The sequence below is a fragment of the Mangifera indica genome, chromosome 16, assembly GCF_011075055.1.
Source record: "Mangifera indica cultivar Alphonso chromosome 16, CATAS_Mindica_2.1, whole genome shotgun sequence".
Taxonomy (NCBI): Eukaryota; Viridiplantae; Streptophyta; class Magnoliopsida; order Sapindales; family Anacardiaceae; genus Mangifera; species Mangifera indica.
This window is the reverse complement of record NC_058152.1, coordinates 8,013,402-8,026,459: the sequence shown is the minus strand read 5'-3', so window position 1 is coordinate 8,026,459 and position 13,058 is coordinate 8,013,402. Positions and strand designations below refer to the sequence as shown.

At 32.0% G+C, this 13,058-nt stretch overlaps 1 protein-coding gene across 1 annotated transcript; it reads right to left on the bottom strand.

Annotated features, from left to right (window-relative positions):
* Positions 1-5,297: 5,297 nt before the first annotated feature.
* On the bottom strand, positions 5,298-11,388 carry LOC123198686 (histone deacetylase 14-like). The gene is made up of 9 exons (XM_044613434.1): positions 11,273-11,388; positions 10,467-10,711; positions 9,263-9,337; positions 8,187-8,288; positions 7,890-7,961; positions 7,144-7,200; positions 6,563-6,814; positions 6,027-6,208; positions 5,298-5,783 (listed from the first exon to the last, which is right to left on the bottom strand). The coding sequence occupies exons 1-9, from the start codon at positions 11,307-11,309 to the stop codon at positions 5,483-5,485; spliced, it is 1,323 nt and encodes a 440-aa protein (XP_044469369.1). The 5' UTR covers positions 11,310-11,388; the 3' UTR covers positions 5,298-5,482.
* Positions 11,389-13,058: the final 1,670 nt, after the last annotated feature.

The window sequence follows — 13,058 nt, the reverse complement described above, 5'->3', positions numbered from 1 at the left end:
ACCATATGGGACAAAGTATGACCCAAATAGTAAAACATGAACTAAATTATCCCCTCAATTTCTTATAGGGGTTATGAGTGAGATTGAGTTCTGAGAGTGAGTTAGAACAGGAAAGAAAATAGTTTACTTAATTCTTTTCTCTTACTGAGTGTTCTTATCACTCACTTCCTTTTCTGTCATGATTGTAGGTACAGGTGATCGAGGTAGCTGCGAGACAGGGTTAGGTCAGTGAAGATAGATCTGACTGGAGCAGGTTATCTTTGGTTTATATTACATGCATACAGTCGTATGTTCTTGTTGCTTTTGGACCTTTTTGAGATGATGGTACAGTTGTATATGATTACTCCACGTTTTCAGATGCTTTTAGATGAGTTTTCATATGAGTATATACATCTTTTGTTCGCTTCAAAACTTTCAGTTTTCTTAGAATAATTTCTAAACATTTTTAGTGATGTGTTTATTTTAAAGTATTTTAAAAGAAAAAAAATATAAATGCTCCGGATATTAATTCGTAACATTTCTCCTTCGGTGGGTAGTATTTCTAAGGAGGGGTGTTACACTACGTAAGTGGGAGCCCATATTTAGGATTGCAAATCATGTTGATGTTAAAGTTATCAATGTAGGCATAATGAATATTTTGCCAAGATTTTTGGACTCCAAAATGGTGTTGCTATAAAACTCAATCATGTCCATTAAGTTATGATAATAAGCAAACGTGACTAAGTATCCATGGGGTAAAGCAATCAATTAAGGTGGCATAGTATTTTCTTAATGAATTTCTTTGTAAACGTATTTCAAAGATTTCTTTTAGGGCTTTGGACATGAAGAAACCTAACCTAATACCTTCCTTGAGTTTAGGTATGCTCCATATAAGTAAAGATCCATAGGCATGTTGAGAAGAGACTAGATCCAAGAATAGACTGTTGCCAAGTCATTAGTCATAGAAAGTATTCCAAATGACATAATAAGTATTGTCCAATCAAGGTACTAAAGTATTTGACTCCTATATAGTATTGTTGTCGAGCTTGAGATTCTCGAAAGTAAATTAGTGAAGTAGATCTATCCAATTTTTGAAATGTTCATAAGGTTGGATAGTGTTATAGCCAAATCAATAGTGAGAGTCAATTAAGTTTACAAAGTCTAATGGAATTTAAGATCACCTTAAAGGATGCTCCCACTAAAAAAATAATAGCTAATCTCATAGTAAATGAGCCAAATACGATGATGTAGTAATGGAAACTTTGATGAAAAGATTACTATAAAAGGACGTTCCCACAATAAGAATTTTTTTGTGTATCTTAGTAAGGGAGATTATGTTATTGAAAACCTTCTTGAATTATCAATCTGACAAACACCTATAGTCATGTGAGAAAGGATAAAGTTTATAATTTATAATAAAGTATGAAATCTCATGACATTGAAAGCTTATTTGGATTAAATCTACGTAAGAGGGATGCCAAAGTTGTCTCTTTGAATGAGAGTTTTAGTATAGAAGTCTATATGGTGCAACAAAGTTTATTAAAAGCATAAGGAATGAAGCTTTTGGTATACAATCCTAAAAAGTTTATTTATGGTTGAAATAGACTTATTGATAGTGGTGTCTCAGATTTAATAAAGTGCAATTGCTTGTGACTTCATATGAAACAAATTGGACCACTATAAGAATATAAAAATCAGTGAAAACATATATGTCCTTCATGGTGTGGTTCAATATGTTAGTACTAGAGATATCAATATGTTTCATGAGATCAAATCACTTTCATCCAATAGTTATGATGTGAAAGATCTTGGAAGTGCATTACTTGATTTTAGTATTGAGATCTATTGAAATAGTACTTATAGACTTTTGACTATCTCAACATGCATACATGGAACATGTGCATAAAAGGCTCAACATGCAAGATTGTAGGGTAAGCAATGTGCTTGTTATGAAATGATATAAGTTTGACATCAAACATTGAGTAAATGATGGGGCAGAAAGGAAATTCGTGTGAAATGTCCTTTATGATAGTGCGATTTGAAGCTTAATGAATGCATAAGTAAATTTTGCATTTAAAGTTTTTAACCCATACCTCTCAAATCAAAGTTTTAATTATTGGTTTGTGGTTTAAGAGGTAATGAGATACTTGTGAAAGATTAAGTTTTTTTATGGTTGTAAAGATAATCTAAAGTCTATTTTCGGATATATTATTATATTGGTTGAATGAGCCATATTTGAAAAAGTATTAAGTAGTACTAGTAGCAGTTTTAATCATAGACATTGAAGTCGTAGTTTACCACAGGGTAGGTTTTCAAATTGTGTGGTTGAAAGATCACTTTTTGGATTACTTAGTGTCGGTTTTATCTACTATGATAATAGTACAATTAGGTAAAAGACCACCGATAGATTGAGATATATAAAATAAAATATTTTACAGTCAGAAACCTCATAAAGAAAAGAAAGATTAGGATAAAGTAAAAAAAATACAAAGTTGATAAAGGTTAAATCCCTCATCAAAGGAATAACATCTGTAGCCCATAAAATCATGTTGAAAATATGAAGGTGTTTAAGGTATATTATCATGATCATATTGGCATATTTACTTGCCTATGTATGTATGCGTATACATATAGTTAAGATACAACATGCGTCTCAAGATAAGGTTTCTCTTGAGTATGATTGTATGTGTATGTTTCATAAGTCTTGAGCAAGGTTGAAACATACGGGTTTCATTGAAAGCAAAAAACTTTCTCTTGTTTCTTTTCAAACATAATGTTAAAGAGAAATTATAAAAAAGATTGACAAAAACATAATACTGCGTATAATCACCTTATTGGGTGCTATTTCTGCCACACTCTCATATTTGATCCGTGTTGATTTGATTATTAGTAATTGTGATTAAAGACAATCTTATGTTGATAGTGAACATAAGTAATACTTTGGTTCGTTACTAGTGTCATATTAACTAATTGTTTATTAAAATGTAATTTTTTTGGACTATTTTGTTTTCTAAAATAATGGTCACTTAAAGTTAAAAATGTTGATTACTCGATAGTCAAAAATTGTTTTCTTTTTCTTAAAATAAAATAAATATAATCAATGTTGCACAAATAGGAGAATATTAGAAATTTTCTAATGTGAGCTAACATTAATTATGCTTTTGGTTTAACAAAACCAAGTAATTGAATAGTCCAATGTCATTTTACAGATAGACTTAAATGATCCATAAAAATAAACCTAATATACTTAAATATTATAATCTAGGTAGACAGTATAAGTGTAGATCTTGGGGTTTATTCGACCTGGACAAGACGTTAATTAACTTACTATATATTAGCTAGATCTCTACTCTAAAATTTAATATAGTACCAGTGCAGTATAACTTATCCATTCAAAATTGTCATTCAAAAAAGTTTCTTAAGTAAAAGACTAAGTCATGTTGAGAGTTAATCTTGATAGATAATTTTAAAAGCTTTGTAGAATCAAATTGTATGATAATTTAGGTATTCTTAAAACCCTAAAGTTCAATTTAGTATTTTATAATCTATGCGTAGATCCTGTGGATTAGGAGTACATGATTTTATTTGTTTGTTTATGCATATTAAATCTTACACAATAGCATACTTGAGACAAAGGAAATTAGAATTCAAGAACAAAGCATTTTCGATAATTTATATTTAAATTATTTTTAATAAAAAATAATTTTATTTTTTGATATATGGTATAAAAATAAATTAATTTGTCAGTATAAAAATCACAATAAATCAAAATCAATGTAGTTTTTATTATAATTTTTTTACATATAACAACACATACTAGAAATATATTTCTTTGAAAAAATCATAACAAATAAGCTATTATTAGTTTTTGTTTCTTCAATTTATAAATTTTCTAACTACTTTATTTAAGGGTGAAATAGTATGATAGTTAAAATTAATACAAAGCCAATTGAGAGGTAACTGGATGCCCGCACTAAAGAAGACATTAAAAACGTAACACAATTATTTCTTTGCCATGAGCTAAGGCATCATATAGAAGTAGTTGGTCCATCCATAAAAAGGATACATTAATAATCATAATGTATTAATCTTTCTCTGGCTTTTTGTTGAAAGACTTATTAATTAAAGCACGCAATAATTAATTTTTTGGTCCCATTTGTTCCTATTTAAGGGCACATGATATTTAAATCTCATCGGCCTTTAGAGATGCCATTGCCTCTATAGAAATTCGCCTGTTGTGGTCGATTTTCCTGTGATGAAAATAATGTTTGATGGAACATTGAGTTTGCCTAGAATAAGATTTGGTAATCTCCCAAGAACCCAAATGTTGCTTTTCAAAACCGGCCAAAGGACTTTTTCTCATCCAAGTTTTGGTTCAATTTCAAAAACACACTCGCGATAGATGAAAAGTTCAAACATGCATCTATGAGCTAACTCCTGTTACAATTTTCCGTTAAAGACAAAAGTAAAATCGTCATTTTATCTCTAAATCTTAATATCTTAAAAATAAATATCATTTCTACTTTTTAATTTAGAAAACAAACAATTTCCCTGTGTAGTTAAACTTTGAAAAGTTGCAATTCCCTCCTAGAGTTTCTCTTTTCTTCTTCTCTAGTGACAAAGTTCCTCTCCGACCGACTTCCTCTTTCCATCCATCTTCTCTAGTGGCGAAGTTCCTTCTCTGGCTAAAGAGTAGCCACACTCAATTGACAATTCGTCTTCGTTGAATCTAGATCTTTAAATCTCTAATTGAGATTTGTGCTCCCTACTGCATCTTCACTCTCTACTACAAATTCAGATATCTTTTTCTGGATGATGATGTGTCTAGATGAAATTTGTCTAGATTTTTAGACAAAATTCATTAGTTTGTGGTCGAAGAGGTGAGAAGACTTCGATGACAGTGGTTTAAGGTGGATTTGACAGTCGGCAGAGATGTAGATGGCAACTGGAGAAGGGAAACAAATCTTAGGAATGAAATCTAAACTTTTTAAACTTTGAGAATGGGTGAAGTGTTAGTTTTTAAAACCTGGGGTAGAATGATATTAATTTTTAAAATTTTATAGTTTAGTGATAAAATGACAATTTAATCTATACCTCTAACTGAAAATTTAAGTAATTAGTGCATTAACGAGATTCAAATTTTTTATTTATTGTAGGTATGCTTTTGATATTGGATTAAAGCTTAGGTGAAAAATAGTCCTTTAGCCTTCAAAACCACAACCCATCAAAAGAGGATCCCGATTTGCTTGTTCACTTAGTAGGAAAGAAAACGTTTTCATAATAAAGTTGTTTATAATTCATTTCCCATAAAATATCAGTTCCTAAATAAAAGAGACAAATTCTGTTGTTTATTGCACAAATAATACAGATGCTGTTAATCCAGGATTTTTATCTGTGCTTCACCAAATTTGGATGCACTGGGAATATCAAGATCTGCTTATAATTGTTATCTACATTAAGGAAATGATTTACAACTCAAATTTAGCTGAGGGTTTCGAAATCCTCACAGGGAGTGTATGTGTTTAACTCTTTGAATCGCCTGCTTCACTTTTGCAGTGGGTTCTTCAAACAGGATGGCAGGGTTGTCAAACTTGGAGGCCACACTGGATTCGCCAAGAAAAGCTCGAAATGAATCTGCAACTGAATATGAAAGAGACTTGAGGTTGTAACCTCCTTCCAAGAAGAACACACAGCGGCCTCCACAGAGCTCTTTGGCAAGCTGCTTAATATTTGCCGCAAGCATATAGTATGTTCCTGTTGTAAACTGTAGACTAGCAAGTGGATCCAATATGTGACCATCGTATCTGGACAAAGTTCAGTAGCAAGGAATGCAAGCTTTAGTACAAACGATTTTCAGACTTAAGAGAGTTTGGATGTGTATGCAGTATAATTGAAATCATCAAATCACCAAGTTATATCTTTCTGGAACCCTATTTTCAAGTGATCTCATGTGAACATAACTACTCTATACAGATAGTTTTAAAGAAAAATTAGAATGCAGAGTGCAAAAAAATTAGTCTTACACATACGGGGAAAGGGCAACTCACCCAGCAGAGACAAGAATTATATCTGGCTTAAACCTTTGAGCACATGGAACAATGACCTCATCAAAAACAGTTCTCATGGCTACGTCACCAGAGCCTCCTGGTAAAGGCAGATTTAGAGTCGTTCCTTCACCATCTCCATGACCTGCCTCATCAATTTTACCAGTGCCTGGATAGCTTCCATCCTGTATTCATAAGGATTTTATTAGCATTTGATTAGACAATAGGCATAAACTGCAACACTATTATCGACATAACACCTAGGTGTTTTAATTTAGGTCAGTGTGCTTAATAGGTAATTTTGAGCATGATTCAGTCCGTGTAATTGACAAAGTTATGATTCAAGCCATTGTATTCTCCATCCCCAGACACAGTGATCTCAATTAAAAGCATGTTATCTTCAGCTTGGGCAACAGATGCGATTTCATTGCCAGTAGGAAAGGGAGAAGGGAATATCATACAGCAAAGCAAGGAATTTACTTCTTTAAATTTGCACATGACAAAAAAAAGGACAAAAGTATGACAATGTCATTGCTTACTTGGTGTGTTGAAAGGAAGAATATGTCTGCATCATCATAGAAGGCATCGTTTGTCCCATTCCCATGGTGAACATCGAAATCAATGATAAATACACGCTTCAATCCATGCACACGTTGAGCATAACGAGCTGCTATGGCCACATTCCCAAAAACACAAAAACCCATAGGCCCCTTTGGTATAGCATGATGTCCTGGAGGTCTTATCAAAGCAAAACCCATAGGTGGATCTACACTGCTCTTTGATGTAGAAACCTGATATACGAAAATTGTTTTAGGCTGATGTATTCCATATAAGAAGTCTGATATCTGACTGTCATCAAAAAGTCAAATGGTACTATCCAGTTTGAAAACCTTTGAACATCGAGACACATTTCAGATAAGAACTGTGTTTTCTTACAACCACAATGTAGACATCGGTACAATCTGGTTCAAAAATCAATTTGGTGCACATAAAAATATGAGTTTTCTGCTTTAAGAAATAAAAAACTTGAATTCCATGTTGTGAAAAATGACATAATTTCCAAATACCTAACAAAAAAAGATTTGTATAAAGAGACTAACATTCTAGATAGGTACATCACCACTGAATCAATAAGGGCAATGCCAGCTCCAGCTGCAATCAGTGATTCCTGGAATGTCTGCAAGAACAATACCAGTAAGAGATAGAAGGGAAGGAAAGAATGTTCTGTTTTCATACTTAGCATCAACATTGAGAATACATAATTTGCAGCTAAAATAATGATGTGGTCTAGAACAACAAACTCTGTACAGAAATTGCATTTTCAAACACCAATCAACAAATGATCACATTACCTAAAATAAGAGTCATTCCACTACTAATAACAAGACAAACCAGAAAGCCTTTTCACCATTACAAATAAGTAATTGATCGATTTAGAAAGTACTTCTGAGACTATAGCACACATTTTATCCTAATTAAACTTAAGTATAGTGCTGCAGAAAATGCATTTTCAAACACCAATCAATAAATTATCATGTTACCATAAAATAAGAGCATTACAAGAACTGCTTGGGCAATAATTCCCCATATTTTATTGAACATAAAATGTTTGTTTATCTTTGATTTGAATGTTTAAGGATAAGAAGAAACAGAAATTATTACATTATACTGGTAAAATTTATGAGAAGCATCAACCAAGATGGTTCTTTATTAATCCACAAAAATTATATTATTCTTACTCAAATTCGTTTTGCTAGATTTTCTTAACAGTGAAAGCTGTATTGTATACATAGTACTTCATAGCAAGTGTACACATTCACAAACACCAAAATCAAAAATTGAGAACGCCTAATGAAATGCACTTACTGTGGCAGTAGCGTATGTTGGTCCAGAGCCTTCAATGACTACAATGCCGCGTTGTGATGCCCAATCCATAGCCTTAAATACATTTAACAAGTTAGCCTTTGGTATGTAATCCTAATACGCCATGTTTGCACATAAAATGATTTATCTTGGGCAAAAACAGATGGGATCTCCCAAGAAAGGGCATTAGTGATACAGAACTGATTCCACCATCAAGAAATTTTCTCTTAGATATGACCAGAACAAGAAATGAAAAAAATAAAACTAAAGGGAAAATGTAGTATGCAAATAGTAAGCTACCTTCTCAAGTCCTGATACATAGGCTCTTGCATGAATACTTGCAATGTCATCTACTGTAGCAGGGTTAAAATTTTGAAGTTCAATGATCTCTGAGCCACGAAACTGAGATATACAGGAAATGACAAAAGTATAAATGGCAGTAAGAAATTGTTTCACCTAAAATTACCATTGTTGAAGGATTCTTTTAAACATTGATCTTATCACAGATCAATTCAACTTATTTTTGGTATAAAATAGGATGTATACTTCTCAATTTAATGAAATCCCTTGGTATCTAGTAATTAATGAAAAGCTTCATTAGGGAGGAATGTTCTATCCTCAGTGTTGCAGCATTTCTAATATATTGTTATTATCATTGCTTATGTTTTAGCCTTTTATTATATATTATTACACAGTTAATGTGAAGCTGAAGCCAATTAATTGAAATAGTAATATCTTTGTCCACTCCTTGCAAAATATGACTGTTTATCAAATTTTGTACTAATCTTTTGTACACATTGAAATAATAACGTAAAGATAATAGTTTTTTTAAAAAAGAATAATCTTAGACAATAATTATGGCTGTCAAATCTTTTCATTTTATTCCCAAGTCAATTATTTTCCTTCTCAAAGGTCTTAATTATTTTGACCTATACAATAAAGACAAACACTTAATATCTAACTACATTATTTGTCCACTTGATGGAATAATTTAATTTGAAGAAAAAAATGATAAAAACAAGAGCACCACATACCTCATTAGTTCATTCTTTAATTGATATTGTCCATAGACAACAAATAGTCTAAACAAGTATCTAGACAATTCTTTAAACTGATATTTGCATGATATACTTACCATCCAGAGATTTAGATTAATCTAATATACAATATACAATTCGAGAACACATCCAACTTGGGGCAGTGCTATATATTGTGATTATATTATAATCTAGCTCTCAGTAGTTTCCAAGAAATTACAGGTGTCGCATTTTGTCAATAACTAAGATAGATGAGAAAAGTTCCAAGTATATAGTCAAATATAATGAGGCAAGAGAAAAAGGTGAGCATATGTTAGAAGACACGTATGCAGTGAATACCTTTGAGGTGAGTTCCATCTCTTCAAGAGCAGTCACAATTGCAGGGACTCTAAAATGGGATTCTGGATGTGACTCCTGTTAGCAAAAGCAATCCAAACAACAATTAGAGGAACATGCAAACTTTGAACTTGTAATGACAGGGGACATATTAATTGAAGAGGAAAAAAATGTAGTAGAAATAACTGAATTTTTGGGTTGTCCATGGAAAAACATGAATAAGTGTTATTGCTGCACATAGATTCTTATGATTATGCTATTGATTATGTGAAAATTATGAGCACAAGATATTTCCTTCTAGTTAAAAAGCAATCAGCTTTTTCTTTTGGGTAATTAAAAAAAAAAAAAGGCTTGACCTCTTCAGTCTGTTTAATAAACCCCTCAGTGGTTCTTATGTATATAGAGAGAGAAGTAGAATTTCATTAGCCCCATAAAACAACCCCCACCCCCATGCTTTCTCCTGTCTCTATGATATGCAATCATGCATTATAATTAAAAAGCAGTGCACGCCAACAAATTCAGGAGGATTAAAAAAAAAGCCAATGAACTGAAAAATGAGTTTAATTTTTAGAATGAAAAAGCGACTGACAAATAATCAAGCCAGATGAACCAAATTAATCAATCATATCTCACCCATTACATATCTTTCTTTTTGACCTATCTTTAAGTTTAAGTAAAATCTGAACAGATCCCCCTGCTTCCAAAATTTATATAAATCTCCACTGAAGTTTAAAAAAAAAAAAAAAACCCTCCTTAGAAACTTCTTTTAAGTTTCATAATATTTGAAGTGCAAGGGAGGTCACTTAAAAAAAAAAAAGAAGAATAAGAAGAAAAAAGGTGGAAACTGTACATCTCAACCAAATTACATGAGAAATCATTGAAATCATCCCTCTTCAAAGTTTAAAACTACTCATTCATCACTGTAGCATCTTGCACAATGAAAAACATGCAATGTGAAGAGAAGAGATTATCAAGTCCTGCATAGGTAGCAGAAAAGGTAAAACTTCAAATGTTGTATTTGCCAATATATAGAAAAAAAAAGTAATTAAAGACTAATGTCTTAGAAATGAGACATGATCAATTAGCCCCAATAACAAAAACCTTGGATTGATAATACACTAAAATACTTCATAACGAGCTCTGTTTATCAATATTCTGTAACACAGTCATTCATCTATATTAAAGTGAAGGAGACAATTTAATATACCTGATTATGGCCCATAGCAGGAGCTACACTGTAAATCACCCGTGCATCACTTAGCCGTACATCTTGAGTATTTCTTTCAATAAACGAACAAGAAACAGAACCTCCATTACTTTTTGTCAAGTATTTCCTTTTGAGTGCTGAATGCTTCCCTGATCGTCTATGCCTCAAAAAAGTGAAATCTATGCCAGACTGATTACAACTTTTCCGCTTGCATACATGATGTTTCATCAAAGAGAACACACTTCCTAACATAAGCAAAAGAAATATCTTTGTTAGAATCTATGCATCGACATTAAAATAAAATGTCACAGAAGCCTTGACAGTCAAGCTAATATCAACAATTTAAATTTTCTTCCCTTCACTTCCAAATATAAATAGAACAAAATCTCAACTAAGTCTTTCAGCTAATTTCATCTTCAAATACATATCCTTCGGTTCTAATCTTTGAGTTCATTTCAATTTTCCTTTTCTTCTCGATCAAAAAAAAAAAAAAAGACAGAATTTAGACTACCCAAAAGTAAGTTTAAACATAACCTACCCACAGAAACTACAATGAATAAAAGAAAATTCAACTTTGTTTAATGATATATTCACTGAGTATGTGTATGAATAGTTACTAGTAAAACTACTTTTATTCTGCTCCAAAGAAATTACTAGTATATTGATTGAACTCAACTTATAAAACCAATAATTCAAGAAGATAATCACTAGAATACCATAAGATTGAAATGCTACCCACTAAAATTTTTCATCAGAAAGCTTGAAATATTCAAAATTTACACTGAAAGAGAGAGGGAGAGAGGTACCCGCTAAAGATGAAGGGCGTAAAGTTTGAAGCTCCATTGAGAAAATGAGTATAGTAGGCAAAGCGGAAGCCAAACAAAGATGTAGTGGCCACCCGTTTAATATCTTTTGTTTTATTTATTTATTTATTTTGGATAATTTTGTTCGTAATTAATATTATATGGGTTATTAAAAAATAACCATATTTTGAGAGACCAACTCTTCAATGACTAAACCTATATAACCACCGGATTGCATTATGACAAACACTCATCTCTCCCATTTTCCCTTCTTCTCCAATTTGTCCCAATCACACAAGTCAAAATTCGGCCAAAAGCCATCAGTCTCAACCACTATCATGTTGCATATTGAACTGGCACGAAATGGTTTCAAACTGGAAGCAGAGGAACTGTGAAGTGGAGACAATTTATTTGAAAGATGTTCGTTCTTACAACACTGTTTGTAGTTTAATTACACGGTGCGTTTAGCGTTTTATGATTTGCATCTAGAAACGTTGTCGTTTTGGTTGTTGTTTTCTGTTTTTACTATCATCCATACAGTATCGTTTGTTAGTAGAAAATAAAGACGTCGACCGTTATACAGGATTGTTTTTAAAGGACGGTGGGAAGAGTAATGAATTTTCAATTTTGAAGAGCCAAAATACTGTGCCAACTTATCTTCCTCTCTAATTCAAATTCTTCTCTATTCTTCTTACTTGCTCTTCTTCTTTGCCAGTACAGTGTTCTAGAAACATCCACAACATTGGTATCAAAGCTCCGACCTAGCCATGGTAGATGGAATACGAGTGCAGGAGTTATGATGTGATCTCATGCAGCTAGTTACTCAACCTGTATCGGATTTTGAAAAGCGATGATAAGAGTTCATCCAAGAATTTGAAAAATAGCAGCAAGAGTTCATCCAATATTCAATTGTTGAGATTCGTAAGTTGACCGGAGGTTTGAGCCTTCAACAAACAAAGGTCCTTTTGCAATCACAATTAGCTAGCAACAAGGAACAAGGAAGTAGTTCCAGAGGGGTGCATGAATTTCAATCACCATGGGAAAAGGTAACTCAGTTAGACTTTTCTCAATTTAATGGTGAGCATTTAGATAGTTGGATCACCAAAGCAAAAGATTATTTTAAAACTTGATAAAGAAACTTACGTGAAACAACGTGTAGATCTCGTTGTCATAGGTTTAAAGCGAAGAGTGTGCAAACTTCAAGAATGTTGTAGGAACTAAAACTATCATTTAGATAATGGTACTTAAAATTTCATGAGACTTTAATATCTTATAATTCTAAGATGATTAATTAAGACTACTATGTCTATGTGACGAAGTCTGATGACAAATTTGTAATTCTATTTCTGTATGTGATGATATATAGATAGTTGAAAATGGTTTGAAGTAAATGATACTCATAAAAGGATGATTGTCGATACTTTTGACTTGAAGGATGTAAGTAAGCATGTTACATATTAGGAATTAAAATCCAGAGAAATTATTCAAAAAAATTTTAGACTCTGTCACATGAGTATAATATTCAAAAGATTTTAGAACGATTTAATATAGTAAACTGCAAACCCATTGATACTCTTGTATCAAATGACAAATTATTGAGCTAAGAGATATGTCTCAAAACTTAAAATGAAAGCAGAAAAATGTCAATCGTTATATATTCAAATGTCATTAGATACATTATGTCTGCGATGGTGCACATATGTCTAGTCATTTGTTTTTGTTGTTAGACTAGTTAGTCAATATTGAAAAAGAGCATTGAAAGGCTATTAAGAGGATATTGATATATTTA